At 57.4% G+C, this 20545-nt stretch overlaps 1 protein-coding gene across 2 annotated transcripts in view; it reads right to left on the bottom strand.

Moving 5' to 3' along the window:
• The window catches only part of AP3D1 (adaptor related protein complex 3 subunit delta 1), a 43543-nt gene that overhangs the window by 8596 nt on the left and 14402 nt on the right, over window positions 1-20545 (bottom strand). For both annotated transcript variants that reach the window (XM_026449497.1, XM_023183649.2), the window contains exons 5-17: window positions 17007-17114; window positions 15397-15526; window positions 14307-14446; window positions 14151-14224; window positions 12405-12454; window positions 8151-8200; window positions 7705-7753; window positions 6085-6230; window positions 5462-5610; window positions 5162-5392; window positions 2939-3170; window positions 1599-1744; window positions 980-1121 (exon numbers count right to left, since the gene is read on the bottom strand). In XM_026449497.1, coding sequence (XP_026305282.1) covers window positions 980-1121; window positions 1599-1744; window positions 2939-3170; window positions 5162-5392; window positions 5462-5610; window positions 6085-6230; window positions 7705-7753; window positions 8151-8200; window positions 12405-12454; window positions 14151-14224; window positions 14307-14446; window positions 15397-15526; window positions 17007-17114 — 1647 coding nt within the window. The remainder of the gene's footprint in view (window positions 1-979; window positions 1122-1598; window positions 1745-2938; window positions 3171-5161; window positions 5393-5461; window positions 5611-6084; window positions 6231-7704; window positions 7754-8150; window positions 8201-12404; window positions 12455-14150; window positions 14225-14306; window positions 14447-15396; window positions 15527-17006; window positions 17115-20545) is intronic.

Genomic DNA, 20545 nt, shown 5'->3' with positions numbered 1-20545 from the left:
TCCGCCTCAGGAGGATGGGGTCCAGGGGCTTCCCTCACCTTCCCCAGCTTCTGGTCTGGGTGGGCTGCACGTGTCTGCAGTGTCTTACAGCAGCTACGGCAGGGTCGGGGAAGGGCCCCGCACAGGCACCCACAGGCCCCCAGCTGCAGGTCAGGTTAATGGAGTTCTCCTCAGGGGGGCTCCTGGATCTAGAAAAGCTGTTCCCCATTTCTTTTGAAAGGGAGTCTTGCTCTGTCACCCAGGCTGCAGTGCAGTGGCATGATCTCACTGCAACCTCTGCCTCCCGGGTTCAAGCAATTCTATTGCTTCAGTCTCCTGAGTAGCTGGGATTACAGGCACCCGCCACCGCACCCAGCTAATTTTTTTTTTTTTTTAAGACAGAGTCTTGCTCTATCGCCCAGGCTGGAGTGCAGTGGTGCGATCTTGGCTCACTGCAAGCTCCGCCTCCCGGGTTCACACTATTCTCCTGCCTCAGCCTCCCAAGTAGCTGGGACTACAGGCGTCCGCCAACACGCCCAGCTAATTTTTTGTATTTTTAGTAGAGACGGGGTTTCACCGAGTTAGCCAGGATGGTCTCGATCTCCTGACCTTGTGATTCGCCCGTCTCGGCCTCCCAAAGTGCCGGGATTACAGGCGTGAGGCACTGCGCCCAGCCAATTTTTGTATTTTTAGTAGACACAGGGCTTCACCATGTAGGCCAGGATGGTCTTGATCTCTTGACCTCATGATATGCCCACCTCGGCCTCCCAAAGTGCTGGGATTACAGGCGTGAGCCACCGCACCCGACCAAGATGCTCCCCTTTTCAGTGAAACTCAATGAAACCCAACCATAACATGAAATACCCACTTGGGGCTTCCTGGAGGGCGGCGGTGCACAATCTTGAGCCAACAGAACCAGGCTCCGGACTCAGGAGCCTCAAAGACTCCCTGGGACAGGAAGGAGGAGGCGAAGGCCCACCAGGGGCACCCAACAGCTCACCCGAGCCAGCTCCTCCTCGTCCGCCTCGGACGGCCGGTGCTTGGGTCGCCGCTGCTCCTCCTCGTGGAAGACGGCCCTGGGCCTCTCGTCCTCTGACTCGCTGTCCGAGAGTGGCTCATTGATCCAGGCGTCCAGGTCCAGGCTGTGCCGGACAGGAGGGTCACAAAAGGCAGTGTGTGTGACCCAGCACGCACCTGCAGGTGTCCACCCTGAGCAGGCTCGCCACGTGCCTGGCCATGTGAGACCCCAAACAGTGGTGCCTGCTACCCACACGGGGCCAGCGAGGCAGGTGTCACTGCCCCTTAGAGAAGATGCAGGGACCCAGGAAAGTTGCAGCAGGGTCACAGTGGGGCCCTCACGGCAGGCTCAGGCTGCCTCAGAGCTTGATGGCAAGGGTGGGAGCAGGCCCACTTCCCAGGGAGCATCCCCAGGTACAAGCCAGGTCCCAGAAGCAGCAAGAGCCCCGGTGAGTCCAGCGAGGGGCGCACCCGCCCCAGGCCTCCAATCAGCCCCACACCCTCCTGGCTGTTCAGGGCTGCAGTAGCCCCCTCTGTGCCTCCAGGCATCAGGGGACCATGCCAGGGCTGTGGTTGCAATGCCCCCACCCCTGTATCCTTACCCTTCAGGAACTGGAACCTTCTTCTGGGCCTTGGGGGCCACTGGGTTCAGCTCCCCAGCAAAGAGAGCGCTGACCTCCTCCGCCACAGGCACGTCCTTGGCCTGAAGCTTCTGGATGTGCTTGACCAGCTGCAGAATGCAGGACGCCTGCGGGGGACGCAGGAGTCACCTCTGGCACCTGCCTGGAAGGCCATTTGGCCACCCTCAGGGACACTGGGTGGCTCAGCCCCTGGCACAGTGACGTGCGGGCCCTCTGGCACAGCCACGTAGCCACAGAGAGCCCAGCCTTCATGCCGTCTCCGTCGTCATCCTTGCCAAGAAGCGGCGGAAAAGACCAGTCCACAAACAGAACAGAGATGGGGGCACAACAGGGAGCTTCGCCCACTGCAGAAATGCCTCCCGTAAGGCCTGTGCCCCGACACCAGAAGCACCACCACCCCTGCGGGCTCCCTGCCTCTGTGCTGGCTGCAACTCAGACACAGGCAGGCTGGGCAGCTCCAACAGTGACCATGGGCCAAGGATCATGGCCAGTCCCCAGATAATGCCACTGCTCAGAGGAGCCCAGGGCCACGCCCCATGCGGCCCTGAGGCTGGGTCTCCTCAGCCACTGGATGGGCTGACGCCACTCCCGACCTCTCTCACAGATGGCCAGGCGCGATGTTTCACATCTTTAATCCTTGCACTGTGGGAGACTGAGGTGGGCGGATCACCTGAGGTCGGGAGTTTGAGACCAGCCTGGTCAACAAGGTGAAATTCCATCTTTACTAAAAATACAAAAATTAGCCGGGCGTGGTGGCGGGTGCCTGTAATCCCAGCTACTAAGCCTGAGGCAGGAGAATCCCTTGAACCCAGGGGGCGGAGACTGTCGTGAGCCGAGATCGTGTCACTTCACTCCAGCCTGGGCAAAGGAGGGAAACTCCATCTCAAACCAAAACAAAACAAAACAACAAACAGAAAAACAGAGACCTGGGAACTGGTGGGCACCGGCTGGCACAGGTGTACAGTCTGCTCAACCCAGAACCCACGTCACCTGCAGGACACCAGAAAGAGCCACAGCCAGCCCCAGGCTCTCACACCTGCTGTCTCGCCGCATATGAAACAGGCTCTTCCTGTGGCCAGGAGCAGCACCCCCACATACCCAGCACCCCAGAGACTTGCCCAGTCCCACTGACCTAAAGGCCCACTGACTAACCCCAAACCGCAGCTGGCACAAGTGGCAACAAAGGAATCTCAGTAAGTGGCTTCAGAAGAGGAAGTGAGGCCCCGTCAACCTGGCCGCCGCTGGACAGAAAGGCCCTGCGGGCTCCCTGGGGCTTGGCCCGATGCACAGTGTAGCCTTACCCGCTCCTGCACCTCCAGGTCTGCGCTCTGCACAAACTGGGGCAGTCGGTCCACCATGAGCTGGGTGACGGCCTGGGCGCCCTCTGCCTCCCCGGCCTGCTCCTTCTGCTGCAGGATGTTGGCGTACAGCTTGACCACGTTCTGCACATACACGGCCTGGATGTGGCCTGGCAGCGTGGTGACTTTGGGCCGCAGCATGGCCTCCAGAGTGTGGTGCGGTTCCTGCAGATGCCTGAGGACGGGAAACGCCGTGAGTCCCCAGGATGCCCGCCCCGGGGCTCCTCTCCAACAGGTGAGGACCTGGGAGGCCTGGGCTCGCCACAAACGAGGTGACTCTGGGCCTTTCCCATTCCCTGAGCTGTCTCCAGGGGCTGAGACACGAAGTAGAAGAAACCAGGGGCCGTCAATAGCCCGTAACACGAACAAGACAGAGACGTGGAGATGACAGAGCCACTGAGCGGAGGAAAGGTCAGAAGAGGAAAAGACAACGGGGTCAACTGTGCAGCTGGCCCTGGGAGGACGAGCAGGACGGGCAGGGAGCAGACGGAGCTGGGAGACCGTGATCTGCGGGACAGTGGGGCCTGGGGGTGTGCCTCACTCACATCTGACACAGTGTCTTGGGACTTGGATATGTTTCTAGTCCACTTTTTTCCCACTAAGAAAATAATAGAACTGGCCGGGCACGGTGGCTCACACCTATAATCCCAGCAGTGTGGGAGGCCAAGGCACGCAGATCGTGAGGTCAGGAGTTTAAGACCAGCCTGGCCAACATGGTGAAACCCTATCTCTACTAAAAATACAAAAAATGAGGCCGAGTGCGGTGGCTCACGCCTGTAATCCCAGCACTTTGGAAGGCCGAGGTGGGCGGATCACAAGGTCAGGAGATTGAGACCATCCTGGCTAACGTGGTGAAATCCCATCTCTATTAAAATACAAAAAATTAGCCAGGCGTGTTGGCGGGCGCCTGTAGTCCCAGCTACTCGGGAGGCTGAGGCAGGAGAATGGTGTGAATCCGGGAGGCGGAGCTTGCAGTGAGCCAAGATAGCGCCACTGTACTCCAGCCTGGGCGACAGACAGAGCAAGACTCTATCTCAAAAATAAGAGTTCGAGATCAGCCTGGCCAACATGGTGAAACCCCGTCTCTAATGAAAATACAAAACATTTAGCCGGCCTTGGTGGCAGGTGCCTGTGATCCCAGCTACTCGGGAGGCTGAAGCAGGAGAATCGCTTGAACCCGGGAGGCAGAGGTTACAGTGAGCCGAGATCGCACCACTGCAGTCCAGCCAGGGCAAAGCTTGGGAGACAGCAAGACTCTGTCTCGAGGTGAGGGGAAGAAAAGAAAATGACAGAAGTGCTCATCTCCAGGATGCAGGCTGGCTGAGGACCCTTTTGGCATCCTAGAAATTGGGCGCCTTCCTGAGCTGGGGCAGGCTCAGGGTGAAGAGTGCTTGGTGTGGCAGCAATGGGCAGAAGGTAGCGGCTAGTGGTGCTGATGCAGGGCCCGAGGCAATGAGGCATAGTGGCAAATCTCATGAATTTCCAAGAGAGTCTGAAAATCCAGACTGCTGTGAGAACCGTGAGTCTCAGCAAGACATTCCCACCTCCGGCAGGCCCCGTGACCCAAGCCTGCCCGGCAGTGGCTGCGATCTGTCCTCTCGGCCAGAGAGAATCTGACGCTCCTGGAGATGGCAGGGGCAGTTTTGATAAGACCCATCCCTGCGGCCCACCTGGAACCTGGCACTGAGACCCCTGTGCTCCCAGAGGGGCCTGGCGTGGGCAGGCTGGGGCTGAGCAGGTGCCTCCCTGGGCCACCTAAATGCCACATGGAGCTGCCACCCCACCTACGGCAAGCAGGGCTGAGAGGGGCCGCCACTTGCCCAGCTGGGACTGAGCCTTGCAGACGCCCAGGGCCAGCCCCCTATCTGCAGCCCACCCCACGGATCCTCCCACCTCCCAGTCCTGGTGCCCACGGCATCTACAATCTCCTGGGAGCTCCACAGATGCCCGAGGGCAGAGAGCAGACAGGGCGGCACAGACTCGCCTCTGTAAAGGGGGAATGGGTCCGACCATTGTCAGGGGACAGGTGCTGGAAACCCACGGACCTGCCAGCTGGGGCAGCAGGGCGATGGGAGACAGCGGGAAAGATCTGCCAGGCACGCCCCTGGCCCCTACCCCTCGGAAGCTTGGAGAAGCTGCCAGCGCAGAGGCCCAACGTCCACTCACTCTGAGAACTCCCCGCAGATCCAGGCGGCAGCATAGAGCACCTCACAGATCCCGTTCCGCTGGGTGCTGCTGGCCAGCAGGTGTGCACTGTCGAGCAGTGCGGACATCTGGGAGACGGCGAACTTGCGGATGGCCTTCACACGGATGGCCACGTCCAGCATTTGGGCGGCGATGAGGTGGCCGTGCCGCGTGCCCTCCAGCCGGGTCAGCTCCACCAGGATGCTGATGTACCTGCGGGCAGAGGGGGTGAGTGAGCAGCAGCGCGGAACCCCCAGCAGTACCCCTGGGAGCGGGACGCACCACTCGAAGTTGGTGATGTACTGGTAGTTGGACTGGCTGCAGATGTCGATGATCTTGGTGAGCAGCTCGTCTCGGTAGGTGGTGCCCTCTGCCTTGTCCACGTGGGTCATCAGCTTCTTCACGATCTCCATCAGGTTCTTCTTGGACACCTGGGCAAGAGTGTAGGGACAGTGGTGAGGGCGGACCCGGCCTGGGGCCTGCTTGGTGAGACACCCAACACCTGCTTCTGAGACAGAATCCACGGGACACAGGCGGGCCCAGATTCACAGATCGACCCCAGGGAGGCAGCAGGCCCCTGCGACAAGGGCTGGGTGAGAGGCACCCGGACCCCAGCCGGGGAGCAACAACTGGCCCAGCATGGTCTGTTCAGTGGGCTTGGCCCCGCCCCCTCCACACACGCCCTCAAAGACAGTTGTGGGCTTGGCCCTGGCCCCCTGTCCGCACAGGCCTTGGAAGACAGGCATGGACGAGGGCTGGCGCCCCTCTGCCCCGCCCCACCACACTAGCTGATGGCCGAGTGTGAGGGACTCCACATAGTCCACGTGGCTCTGCACCCGACACGTAACGTCCCTTAGAGAACTAAGGTGGGCCAGGCGGGCGGGTGGCGGACAGAGGGCACGCACCATCCCATACAGTAGGTCGAGGGCCCGCAGCCGGATGGACTCGTCCTTGTCATCCAGGCACTGCAGGATGAGGTCCTTGTGGGACTGCACGGACTTAGGGTGGGTCTTCAGGATCTTGGACATGGCCAGCAGCCCCAGGTACTTCACTGCAGAGAGACGCCAGAGCCAGGTCACTGGGATGGACACAGGCGGCAAGGTGCAGGCAGGGCCCAAGGCTCTCTGAGCCGAGTCTCCACCTCGGGAGGCTGTCTGGCCTTGGCAACCCAGGGGTGGACAGAGCGACACCCCCAGCTGGAGCTCACACAAGGGATGTCGCCCTAGCAGAGCCCCCACACTGGGAGCCGGGGTGCAGGCTGCTCCCATGCCAGCTCCCTCGGGAAGGCCTCCCCTACCTACTACCACGCTGTAGTAGCTGCTGTCGGCTTTCTTCTTCCCACCCAGTCAGCACAGGGAAGAACGCAGAGAAGACTTTCCAGCAGCATCAGGCACCCTCGGCCCGGGGCAGGGTCTCACCCGTACCCGATACTCACTGTTCACCTGACCAGCCCAAACTAGCTCACGGAGAGCTAAGGGTGGCTGGGCATGAGGCACAGATGCCACAACCTAAGCCAGGGACACCCCAGCCACAGGGCACACAGCTGAACCCGTTCACACACTGCCATCTACGGCAGCTTTCAGGCCACAGGGCAGGACCGAGCAGAGACAGAGAGCATGAGGTCCACGGAGAAAACGCAGCAGTCCCCACCTAGCTGCGGGGGATGGGCCCATGACCCCCAGTGGAAGCCTGGCATGGTGGGCAGTACTAAGACCCGCGTGTGGGTGTTTTTCCGACACATCTGTGTCTATGGGGAAGTTCAGTGTGTAAATTAGGCACAGTAAGAGATTAACAACTAACAGCAACTAAGAATACAGCAATCATAAAACACACAGTCATGAAAGGTATGTCATCATGGTCTCTCTTGGAATACCCAACTGTGCGGTCCTTGCCTATTTTTGGACTGTGATGGGGGTACCCGAAACCTCAGATAAGGGGGGCGACTCCACTATCTGGGCTGTTGCAGGCGAATTTGCCAACTCCTACTCTAACAAAAAGATCTGGCTTCAAAATGAGCGTCCAAAACATCGCCCAGGTACCAGGTACCAGGCAGGGGCCGTTAATTCGAATTCCTCAGCAGAGCAGCACAGGGGCACCCACACATGGGCAGGCACTTAGGCAAGGGCGCTGTACGCTGCCCAATCTCACAACACAAAGCTTCAGCATCCCCGAGAAACATGCAGAGGCTGAAATATCCAGAAATCGCGGACCAAGGTGCTCAGTGAGTGGCATCTGTCCGACTGCCAGGATCTCCCCAGTGGGGGTCACTGCCACGCCCCCTACATCCCTCCTGGGCCTGGGGCTCAGCGGGAGCTGGTGTTTCCCAGCCTTCTCACACAGACAGGCTGGGGTGCAAAGGCGCTGCAGGGAAATGGCAGAGGGGTGCCTCCGTGGCGAATGCCAGACATCAGGGAGAGCGCTGGGGTCGCAGATGCCACGTCCACTTCCTCCTCATGCTGGGAGGACCCCTAACTTCACAGAGGTGGGGACACGGAAATGACAGCACTGGGGAGGGGACGACTCACAGTTCTGATCAGAGTCCTCGATCAATATCCTTAACTTCTGAACACAAAGCTGAAAAAAAGAAACAAACGAGGCTGGTTAATTCCTCTAAACCAAGGGTGAGTCCCAGGAGCCTTCCAGATTCAACCTTAACCTGACCTAAGGCCCGGGGTCAGCCCCACCCAGCAATCAGAGCCCAGGAGGGAAACAAGCAGGGCCCACACAAGGCACCGGGGACAAGGGAGGGTCTGCTTCCCACGGGCATATTACTCCACTCCTCAGTGCCCCACGTGTCTACCCCACAGACACACGATGGGGAGCCCAGGCAGGCTCGGGCCGGTAGTGCACACAGGACACAGCCATGCCCTCCCGAGCCCCAAGGATGGCGTGGGGGGGCCAGCACCTTGGTCACAGGGTGGGCACGCTCCGCCCATGGAAAGGCGTGGCCTCCGAGGTGTGCGGGACGTACCTGGATGCTGGCGCTGTGGTTGGGCATGCCGGAAGACAAGGAGATGAGCACTGCAACAGACAACCTGGTCAGCACTGTGGTCAGTACCACACTGTGGTCAGCACCACGGCCAGCGCCGACACGCCCTGAGGGCCACAGGGTGCCAGCATCCCCTTGCCGGGAGCAGGGATGGGAGCAAGGACAGAAATGCCACTGGGTTTGGGACCGCGCATCCCAACTGTGTTTGCAAAAATCTAGCTCCATCACAGGCCTGAGGTCAGGAACCTGCAGGGGCCCCCGCCCTCACTGACAGGACAGCTCCCACGCCTTAGCTGTTCCTGCAAACACTGTGGTTTACTTGCAACCCCTGCTTCCCTCCGGAGTCTGGAATCCTGGCAGGGGCCAGGCCCCGAGGCCACAGGACCAGACCCTGTAGGAACCCAGGCGCTGGGTCTCTGGGAGCCTCCATGGTGACACTTCACGAATGATCATCACAGCTCACTGCTGGGGGATGAAGCACATCCTGTAGGACTTTACTGAAAGAAGGCTCTAGAAGCTGGGCCTGGCCTCCCCAACATCCCCTGAGCTGTTCCCCTTTGCTGACTCTGCTGCGTCCTTTGGGCAGGGACAGGCAGGCAGCGAGAAGCTGACCCTCAGAGCCCTGGCTCTAACAGCTTTAAAAGAAACACATGAAGCTAAGGAACCGCCAGGCACGTGCAGGAACAGAGACTTGCTTTCCAACAAGCCAGTGGCATGGAATGAAGGCATACAGGGGACTGTGTGTGTGTGTATGTGTGACTGTGTGTCTGTGAGTGTGAGCATGTGTGTGTTTTTCTTTTTAAGACGTGGGTTCTTGAAATCTAAGCTATGAGGACGCAAAAGCATAACAATGATCTAGGCTGGGCACAGTGGCTCACGCCTGTAATCCCAGCACTTTGGGAGGCTGAGGCAGGCAGATCACCTGAGGGCAGGAGTTTGAGACCAGCCTGACGAACATGGAGAAACCCTGTCTCTACTAAAAATACAAAAATAAGCCAGGAGTGGTGGCACATGCCTGTAATCCCAGCTACTCGGGAGACTGTGGCAGGAAAATCACTTGAAACCTGGGAGGCGGAGGTTGCAGTGAGCCGAGACTGTGCCACTGCACTCCAGCCTGGGCAATAAAAGAGAAACTCTGCAACCGCCCCCCCGCACTCCTCCCCCAAAAAGAATGATCTAATGGACTCCAGGGACTTGGGGGAAGGGTGGGGGGTGAGTGATAAAAGACTGCACATTGGGTGCAGTGTACACTGCTTGGTGATGGTGCACATAAATCTCAGAAATCACCACTAAAGAACTGATCCCTATAACCAAATACCACCTGTTCCCCAAAAACTACTGAAATAATTTTTTAATACAAAAAATACAAACATCTGGAAACGAATAACCCTGGGTGGAAAATCTACATATAAATGTAAATATGAATGAAAAAATGTGGCAAAATAAACGCATATTCATGCTTGCAAGATTTCAGAAATGCCACACCCAATCTTTGTAGGAATGTTTTTTTTGTTTTGTTTTTTGAGGAGTTTCGCTCTTGTTGCCCAGGCTGGAGTGCAATGGTGCAATCTCAGCTCACTGCAACCTCCGCCTCCTAGGTTCAAGCGATTCTCCTGCCTCAGCCTTCCGAGTAGCTGGGATTACAGGTGCCTGACACCACCCCCAGCTAACTTTTGTATTTTTTAGGTAGAGACAGGGTTTCACCATTGTTGCCAGGCTGGTCCTGAACGCTTGACCTCAGGTGATCCACCTCCCTCGGCCTCCCAAAGGGCTGAGATTACAGGCGTGAGCCACCACACCCGGCCAGCAGTGTTATTTGAATATAACAGTAGATGGTAATTCTTTTTGTCTTAAAACAGGTATATAGATTATCCAGATAGGAACAAATTTATTTTAAAAAGAAACGTAGGCCGGGTGCAGTGGCTCACGCTCGTATTCCCAGTACTTTGGGAGGTCAAGGCGGTGGATCACCTGAGGTCAGGAATTCAAGACCAGCCTGGCCAACATGGTGAAACCCCATCTCTACTGAAATTACAAAAATTAGCAGGGCATGGTGGCGCGTGCTTGTAATCCCAGCTACTCGGGAGGCTGAGGCAGGAGAACTGCTTGAATCTGGGAGACGGAGGTTGGAGTGGAGATTGCGTCACTGGATTCCAGTCTGGGCAACAGTGTGAGACTGTCTCAAAAAAAAAAAAAAAAAAAAAAAGAGGGTCAGGCACGGTGGCTCATTCCTGTAATCCCAGCACTTTGAGAGGCCAAGGCGAGCAGACCATGAGGTCAGGAGTTCGAGACTAGCCTGACCAACATGGTGAAACTGTCTCCACTAAAAATATAAAACTTAGTCGGGCATGGTGGTGCGTGCTACTCAGGAGGCTGAGGCAGGATAATCGCTTGAACCCGGGAGGCAGACGTTGCAGTAAGCTGAGATCACGCCATTGCACTCCAGCCTGGGTGACAGAGCGAGACTCCATCTCAAAAATAAAAAAAAAGGCCGGGCGCGGTGGCTCAAGCCTGTAATCCCAGCACTTTGGGAGGCCGAGACGGGCGGATCACGAGGTCAGGAGATCGAGACCATCCTGGCTAACACGGTGAAACCCCGTCTCTACTAAAAATACAAAAACTAGCCGGGCGAGGTGGCGGGTGCCTGTAGTCCCAGCTACTTGGGAGGCTGAGGCAGGAGAATGGCGTAAACCCGGGAGGCGGAGCTTGCAGTGAGCTGAGATCCGGCCACTGCACTCCTGTCCCGGCGACAGAGCGAGACTCCGCCTCAAAAAAATAAAAAAATAAAAAAAAAAAATAAAAATAAAAATAAAAAAAAAGAAAGAAAAGAAAAGAAAGAAATGTAGATGTGTTAATTATCTGAATTGTGCTAACTTTTTCACAATCAAGTGGTGTACCTTAAAAATACACCATTTTAAGGGGCCGGGAGCGATGGCTCAAGCCTGTAATCCCAACACTTTGGGAGGCTGAGGCGGGCGGATCACAAGGTCTGGAGATCAAGACCATCCTGGCTAACATGGTGAAACCCCATCTCTACTAAAAATACAAAACAAAACAGCCGGGCGTGGTGGCGGGCGCCTGTAGTCACAGCTAATCAGGAGAGTGAGGCAGGAGAATGGCGTGAACCCGGGAGGTGGTGCTTGCAGTGAGCCAAGATTGCACCACTGCACTCCAGCCTGGGCGACAGAGCAAGACTCTGCCTCAAAAAACAACAACAACAACAAAAAAAAATTTAAATTGTCAACTATACCTAAGTAAAGCTAGAAAAAAACAAAAAAACAAATGAGATGAGGTGCTGGCCGAGTCCAGTATCTCAGGCCTGTAAACCCATCACTTTGAGAGGTCAAGGCAGGAAGATGGCTTGAGCCCAGGATTCAAGACCAGCCTGGGCAACACAGTGAGACCCTGTCTCTACCAAAAATTCAAAAAATGACCTGGGTGGGGTGGCATGCACCTGTAGAGGCAAGAGGACTGCTTAAACCTGGGAGGTCAAGGTTGCAGTGAGCTATGATTGCACCACTGCACACCATCCTCAAGAGAGGCAGGGTCTGGCTCTGTATGTAGCCTGGAACTTCCGGGCTCTCATGATGCTCTTGCCTCGGCCTCCTGAATAGCTGGGCCCTCATATCTGGTGAGAAGCTTCCGCTTTATCAACCATAAGGAAGCGCACCGCCCAATGCCTCGTCAGGCTTTGGCTGACTTGGAGGAGCTCGGCTGAGACCACCGGGGACGCTGGGCGTTGGCCCTGGTGCCCTGGCCCGGCTGGAGGCGTGGATTCTGACTCTGCCTTAGAAAATATTTTTGTGGTAGATGCTGCTGCTTAAGTACTCATGGGTGAAACAAGGTGCTGTCTCAGGAGTGCTTGAAAGTCTCAGAAAAAACGCAGCTGTGTGTGAGAGCTGCTGGGAGGCCCTGAGCAGCAGGGGCCAGCATCCGTGGAAGCAGGTATGAGGAGAGGCTTCATCTGCAAATGCATCCTTCACGCCCAGGGGGACTCCAGAGCGGCTACTGAGCAGCTTCAGCAGCAAACTCCCAGCACCGAGGGCGGTGGAGGACCAGGCAGATGCGTGGCCACCTTGATAGCAGAGGCCTGGGGCGGCCTCCCAGCCAGCTTTCCTTCTCAGTGCCAGCAGGGGTGGCGCTCGGGGACACCAGGCCTGGTGCCCTCCTGTCCCCACCCGAGACCCCAGCCTGACAGTGCCAGACCTTCCAGACGGGGAGAGTGCCAGTTCTCACCTGCAATCACGGTGTTCACACATTCGTAGAGGAGGGACATGGCAGACGTGCTAAGGAAAGGAACACAGGGAAGCGGCATGAGGACCGGGGGCCTCATCAGACACGGTGACCCAATGCCGGCGGCTCAGCTGGAGACGGCCTCAGCCCCACAGCCCAGGGAGCGTGCCCTCAGGAGGGGGCCCATGCCCTGCTCTCCAAGGCCTATGGTGCTTGGCTGGTCACCATCTCACCTTCCTAGAAAGGGCACGTGAGAAATCCCACTGCAGCTGCGGGCCCATGACAGCATCCGGGTAGGAACGGACCACCCACCCCCGGCGGCCCATGAGCCCATGAACCCGTGAGATGGCTGTACCGCCCTCCTACTGCATCCTTACTAGGGTTTTTCGTTTGTTTTGTTTTTGAGATGGAGTCTCGCTCTGTCGTCCAGGCTGGAGTGCAGTGGCCGGATCTCAGCTCACTGCAAGCTCTGCCTCCTGGGTTCACGCCATTCTCCCGCCTTAGCCTCCCGAGTAGATGGGACTACAGGCACCCACCACCACGCCCAGCTAACTTTGTTTTAGTATTTTTAGTGGAGATGGGGTTTCACCGTGTTAGCCAGGATGGTCTCGATCTCCTGACTTCGTAATCCACCCGCCTCGGCCTCCCAAAGTGCTGGGATTACAGGCCTGAGCCACTGTGCTCGGCCTTTTTCCCTTTTTTTTTGGAAACGGAGTCTCACTCTGTTGCCCAGGTTGGAGGGCACTGCTGTGATCTCGGCTCACTGCAATCTCTGTCTCTCGGGTTCAAGCAATTCTCCTGCCTCAGCCTCCCTTGCAGCTGGATTACAGGCATGTACCAGTACACCTGGCTAATTTTTGTATCTTTTAGGTAGAGACGGGGTTTTACCATGTTTCCTAGACGGGTCTTGAACTCCTGACCTCAAGTGATCTACTCGCTTTGGCCTCCCAAAGTGCTGGGATTACAGGCGTGAGCCACAGCTCCCAGCCCTTTTCTGTGTTTCAACGTGTTCAGACACAGATACTCGCCACAGAGTTGCCGCTGCTTATAGCTTTACAGTTGCCTGTGGGGCAGGGCCTCAGCCCAGGAGACGTCCGTGCCACGTAGCCTAGGAATGTGGTGAGCTTCACCAGCAAAGTGCGTGTGAGCGCACGCTACGCTGTTCACACGGTGAATTGTCCTAATGACACCCTTCTGTGAACGTGTCCTTGTTGCTAAGTGACACATGACTGCATCTGAAAGTCACGGCAATGACGACTCTCCCTGTGGCCCACTCCCCCCGCCTTCCCTGCAGTGGGGGCTTGGGGGGGGGTCTTGGCTCCTACTCAGCACTTGGTCGGAGGAATTAAAGTGTCCTCTTCTAGGAACCACAAGCAGCCTGGCCTGAAAAGGCTCCTGACATACGGTCCCATTTCACAACCTTGCAGTGCTGAGACCCACGAAGAAAACCCAAACGCCTCAAATGTCTCTAGCAGCACGGAGAAGAGTCCAGCGGCCAGGAACGCCACCACAGGCTTCCACTCTAGGACAGAGAGTCTGCTGAACATATGAGCCTTCCATCTTTCAGCTGCTTCACGCCCAACTCCTGCTGTACCCCGCTGGGGCCGGGCTGCCAGCCGCTCCAGCACCGGACCCCATGGAGCCAGCCCACCCCACCGCTCCCGCAATGGATCCCGTTGGGCTGGCCCACCTGCGCTGCCGCTCCGACACTGGAGCCGCCCGCCCCTGCCGCGCACGGTCTCCACTCACCTGTGGATGAGGTTGGTAAGGGGCTCAATGAGCTTCTTGCCCAGCCGTGGCTCCAAAGGAGTCAGAGCACCAAACTGCGGGGACAGCAGGGCCTCAGTCTCCCGCGGGGAATGCACCACGCAGGGTGAGGAGGCCGCATCCCCGGGCAGTACTTGCCAGCTTGATGATCTTGATGAGGACCCAGTTGTTGGTGGAGGACGTCATCAGCTTGAAGAAGAGTGGGGCCAGGGACAGGTAGTTCTTAGGGTTCCGTCTGGCCAGCTCGCAGATGACGTTGACAGCAGCCGACTGAACCCCTGGGGAACAAGTGGTCCTCATGAGCATGCCTGCCCTTCCACTTAGAAAACCATCCTACTGTCTTCCTGGTCTGCGAGGAAGTTCTGGGGCCTGCGGCAGCTCTCACTCAACATGGCCCTGGCTCTGCCACCTCCTCCTGGTGACAGGGACAGCAGCTATAGGCCTGTTCCTCCAGGGAACAGGTCACAGCAGCCAGCCCCTGGCACTGAGAAAGCATTGCTCAGCACTGTTGCCAGGCACAAGTGTGCCCGTGCGTCACCGCGCTCAAGACAGCCTGACGGTGGCCTTCTGAGTGGGGGTTTCAGCAAGAAGGGCTCCAGAAACAGCTGCCGAGCCACTGGGGCTCAGGGAGCCTTCCTGCTGCGTCTGCGCCCAGCACTCCAGGGAGAAGCTCGCCCATCGGGTCCCGTGCTTAGAGCTGGAGTCTCCCCTCCTACACGCAGGGCCTCGGGATCCCTGTGGGCTGGCTTTGGAGTCCGCTAACCCATGCCTGCCACCCGCCAGAGGCTTCACACACGCAGCCCAGGGAAACTCAGTGAAACTGAATGTGAAGCCACGTCCCACAGTCACCACATCACAAATACACAACAGTCACGTGAGGTGGAGGCGGCTCCTGTGAGGGACGTATGGTCTAGACCATCGCCTGCCCTGCGGAAGGCGCCCCCTGGCAGCACTGGTCCTACAAGGGGCGGCGGGGTGGGGGGTACACCTCTGCTCAGAAACACACCAGGGTCACCAGCTGCCACATTGGATCTTACTGCCCCCACCTCCGGCACCTCCCTCCCGGCTGCCCCAGCGAGGGGAGGCCCAGCCACCTCCAGCCGGCATGCTCCTGGATGGAGCCCTCCACCGCTCCCCGCAGCACCCCCCAAAACACGCCACCACATCTTCCCAGGCTACCAGCTGAGCCCCCACCCCCAAGCCTGAGGTTTAACTCAAATCCACAAACCAGGGTCGGGGTCCTCCAGCTTCTCCTTCAGCCGGGGAAAGGCGGGACGCAGCGACTCAGGGTACTTCAGGAACACCTTGTACATGATCAGCACGGCCTTCTTCCTGATGTAGGGCTTGGTGTGCGACATCTGCGGGGCAGCGGGCTTCAGCCTACACGGGTTTTCTGTGCCTCATCCCTGCTCACGCCTCTCCCCGCCACCCTCCTCCACAGGGAGAAGACGTCCTCCAGCCCGAGGCTGTGGCTGCACACCAGCCCCAGAGGCCAGAGAGCAGCATCCTAGACGGCAGGGAAGCCGGCCTCCCTGTGCCCTGACTCAGGCCTGCCCTCCAGACTAAGCCCTTCTCCTGGGTGGCCTTCCTGCCCCAGGGTCCTGGGTCCCACAGTGGGAGGAGGAAGGCTGGAGAGGAAAGTCATGCTGGGAACACAGCCTACAGCCCAGCTCCCCACGGCTGTGCCCTGCAGCTGCTCAAGTTCCCCGGCGGGAGCCCTCGCATCTATCAGGCCCAGGGAGCCGCCTTGAACTGCCTGGTCCTGACAGAGCCACCCCATGACGGGGCGCTGACATCCGCCTGCTCATGGGCTCCCCACTGCTTTACTCTAGAGAAGCCGGCACTCTGTGAAGGCCAGAGTCAGTGTTTTCAGCTTCGTGGGCCAGACGGCCTCTGTCGTGACCACGCGGCTGTGCCCTTCATAGCCAAGGCCACGGGAGACGACATGATACATGGAAAGAAGGCACAGCCGGCTAGATTTGGCCCTGGGCCGCAGCCCGCTGATCCCTGATCTAGAAGCTCCGCAGGCTGTGCTGACAATCTCCAAGACCATCAGCCACAATCTAGACACTGCTGGGCAGAGAGGCAGCCACGCAGGGACAGCACCCATCGGCCACGATCGAGACACCTCCGGGCGGACAGGCAGCCACGCGGGGACAGCGCCCGTCGGCCACAATCCAGACACCTCCGGGCGGACAGGCAGCCACCCGGGGACAGCACCCATCGGCCACGATCGAGACACCTCCGGGCGGACAGGCAGCCACGAAGGGACAGCGCTTCCCAGGGAGGAAACCACGCCCTTCCACACTGTTAATCTGGTTGCTGTTTTTTAAATGAAAAGGAACAAAAGTCTCCCTCATGAGCTGGAGATTAAGTCAGGCACAAAACAGATGTTTCTGGGGCCAAAATTTCCAGGGGCTTCTCAGGTTTTAGACTGTCATAGCCGGGGGTTAGCCTTTGACACGTGGAGTGGCAGGGAGGAGTCCAACTGTGGTCAGGGATGGAGGAAAGAGGACCACACAGAAGCCCACTGGCAGCTCAGACAGGAGCCACTGTCAGACCTTGGGGCAAACATCTCCCACCGGGCCTGGCCCGTCAGGGAGACCCTGCTCCTCCTCTCAGCAGGATGATTTCAAACATAAACTCAAGACACGCAGGCATCAAAGCGGCCCAAGAGCCGCCCCACCAGCTGACAGCGATTTGGTTCCCATCCCAGGTAGGCCACACACCAGGGACCCCGGCCGGTTTCCGCATGGAAAAGCTTCCCTGGCATGCCACTCTGACCGAGTTTTTCCCCAAGCAGACATGCAGGGGTGGCGGGCAAGCTTACAAACTCACCAGTGTCATGATGTCATTTGCCAGGTCTCTGGCAAGGTCTGGGGTGACGAAGCAGGACAGACCCGTCAGTGCAACGCCTGTGTCGTACTGGCTGGGGCTGCTCAGGTCCTGGAAAGCGACAGAGAAAGGGCCGTGGCCAGGATGCTCTGGGCGGCACGTCCGACGCCTGGGTCACAGGGAGCAGCAGGAGCGAAATCCTCCCAGGATGCCCCAGGACTCGGCATATCCCCTTGGGGGACTCGCCATATCCCCTTGGGGTGCAGCTGTGCCTTATCACCCCTGCTGCAGAGGGGTCTGGAGCTGAACTCAGAAGAGGAGGAACAATTTAGAGCCCATGGAAGACACTGTCACCAAGAAAGAGCCGGGATGGGCACGGCTAGGGACACTGAGGTCTGAGGCACAGCCTAGGGGGCTGTGTGTGTGGCAATCAGCTGAGTTCCTTGGCTCCTCCTGGGTGGGCATGCCAGGCAATAGTGAGGTTTGAGGCACAGGCTGAAACACTCTGTGGGCGGGAATCAACTAAGTTTCTTGGCTCCTCCTGGATAGGCGGGGCTGGGGACAGGGAGGTCTAAGCCACAAACTGAAACACTCTGCGTGGGAATCAACCGAGTTTCCTGGCACCTCCTGGGACAGAGGCACTTGTCACAAGCCACTGCAAGTGTGGGGAAGGGCCACCACGGGTGCAAGAGCAGAGCCAGGCCTAAAACCAGGGCTGCCCCCACTCATCACTGGCAGCTTCCAGTCCGCAGAGACGGTGCTGCTGGGCCTGGAACAGAACAGGCGGAAAACGTGCCCCGCAGGATGGGGTCCTCTGAGAGCCTGCTTCCATTTGGGGTCCCTTTCCCCAACAACTGAGGGGAAGGGCCCAGGAACAGCTCCTGGGGGCCCCTCTCCAAGTTCAGCTGGCAGCTGCCCCCGTGCTCCCCTAGACTCTGCCCCAGCTCTTCACTCCTGCAGTTCTCACTAAAACACGGCATCCGCCCCAGCTCCTGTCTCAGCACTTGGGGAAATAAACCTTCTCTTGATATCACAAAGCTGCTCTTGGGGAGAGATTTTCTTAAGGAAACTCCCAAGACTCCACCTATATATGCATCTATCAAGATCCGTTTTCAGGGTTAACATTCTGTGGTCAAAATATGACAAGGCCAGCTTTTTTTTTTTTTTTTTTTTTTTTTGAGATGAGTCTCACTCTGTCGCCCAGGCTGGAGTGCAGTGGTGTGATCTCAGCTCACTGCAACCTCTGCCTCCCACGTTCAAACAATTCTCTGCCTCAGCCTCCCAAGTAGCTGGGATTACAGGCGCTTGTCACCACGTCCGGCTAATTTTTGTATTTTTAGTAGAGATGGGGCCAACTGGTTCTTTTGAAATGACACAGCAGCCGGGCGCAGTGGTTCACGCCTGTAATCCCAGCACTTTGGGAGGCTGAGGCGGGCAGATCACAAGGTCAGGAGATCGAGACCATCCTGGCCAACATGGTGAAACCCCGTCTCTACTAAAATGCAAAAAATTAGCCGGGCGTGGTGGTGCACACCTGTAGTCCCAGCTACTCGCAGGGCTGAGGCAGGCGAATTGCTTGTACCAGGGAGGCAGAGGTTGCAGCAAGCCGACATTGTGCCACCGCACTCCAGCCTGGCAACAGAGCAAGACTCCGTCTCAAAAAATAAATAAATAGGCCGGGCGCGGTGGCTCAAGCCTGTAATCCCAGCACTTTGGGAGGCCGAGACGGGTGGATCACGAGGTCAGGAGTTCGAGACCATCCTGGCTAACACGGTGAAACCCCATCTCTACTAAAAATACAAAAAAAAAAACTAGCCGGGCGAGGTGGCGGGCGCCTATAGTCCCAGCTACTCAGGAGGCTGAGGCAGGAGAATGGCGTAAACCCGGGAGGCGGAGCTTGCAGTGAGCTGAGATCTGGCCACTGCACTCCAGCCTGGGCGACAGAGCGAGACTCCGTCTCAAAAAAAAAAAAAAAAAAAAAAAATAAATAAATAAATAAATAAATAAATAAAATAAAGTGACACAGTGAGCTGGAAGCGGTGGCACACACCTCTAATCCTACCACTTTGGAAGGGCGAAGCAGGAGGATCACTTGAGCCCAGGGGTTCGAGATCAGCCTAGGCAACACAGTGAAACCCTCCCTGCCTCTACAAAGCATACAAAACAATCAGCCGGGCGAGGTGGTGCACGCCTGTGGTCCCAGCTACTCAGGAGGCTGAGGTGGGGAGATCGCTTTTAAAAAAAAGTAAGAAAATAATGATTTTTTTTTTTTTTTGAGACAGAGTCTCACTCTGTCACCCAGGCTGGAGTGCAATGGGGCGATCTCGGCTCACCACAACCTCCACCTCCTGGGTTCAAGCGATTCTCCTGCCTCAGCCTCCTGAGTAGCTGGGATTACAGGCATGCACCACCATGCCCGGCTGATTCTGTATTGTTAGTAGAGACTGGGTTTCACCATGTTGGTCAGGCTAGTCTCAAACTCCCAACCTCAGATGATCCACCTGCCTTGGCCTCCCAAAGTGCTGGGATTACAGGTGTGAGCCACCACACCAGCCCAGAAAATAATTTTTTTAATTAAAAAACAAGCCAGGTACGGTGGCTCACACCTGTAATCCCAGCACTTTGGGAGGCCACGGCGGGCGGATCACGAGGTCAGGAGATCGAGATCATCCTGGCCAACACGGTGAAACCCTGTCTCTACTAAAAACACAAAACATTAGCTGGGCGTGGTGGCGGGCGCCTGTAGTCCCAGTTACTCAGGAGGCTGAGGCAGGAGAATGGCGTGAACCCGGGAGGCGGAGCTTGCAGTGAGCCGAGATTGTGCCACTGCACTCCAGCCTGGGCAACAGAGCAAGACTCCATCTCAAAAAAACAAACAAACAAAAGAAATGAGGGCCGGGTGCAGTGTCTCACACCTGTAATCCCAGCACTTTGGGAGGCCGAGGCACTGTGGAGGCCCAGCACTTTGGGAGGATCCGAGGTGACCCAGGCGGATCACCTGAGGTCGGGAGTTTGAGAGCAGCCTGACCAACATGGTAAAACCCCATCTCTACTAAAAACACAAAAAAATTAGCCGAGTGTGGTGATGCACCCCTGTAATCTCAGCTACTTGGGAGGCTAAGGCAGGATAATTGCTTGAACCCAGGAAGTGGAGGTTGTGGCGAGCCGAGATGGCACCACTGCACTCCAGCCTGGGTGACAGACAAAGACTCCATCTCAAAAACAAAACAAAAAACAAACAAACGAAAAACAAGGGCAGCTGTAATTCCAGCTACTCGGGAGGCTGAGGCAGGAGAATTACTTGAACCCAGGAGTCGGAGGTTGCGGTGAGCCGACATCACGCCACTACTGTCCAGCCTGGGCAACAGAGCAAGACTCAGTCTCAAAACAAAACAAACAAATAAAAATGACACAGTGGACTGCAAACATCGGGAGCATGTGATCCTACACAGAGGAAGCAGGTGCTAACTGGCCGAGCCAGAGCCCCACAGGCACCACTGGCATCCGGGTCAGAGCCACGCCCAACACACAGGGCCTAACAG

Source organism: Piliocolobus tephrosceles, chromosome 21 (assembly GCF_002776525.5).
Source record: "Piliocolobus tephrosceles isolate RC106 chromosome 21, ASM277652v3, whole genome shotgun sequence".
NCBI lineage: Eukaryota > Metazoa > Chordata > Mammalia > Primates > Cercopithecidae > Piliocolobus > Piliocolobus tephrosceles.
The sequence above is the reverse complement of the archived record's forward strand: the minus strand, read 5'-3'. Positions and strand labels throughout refer to the sequence as shown.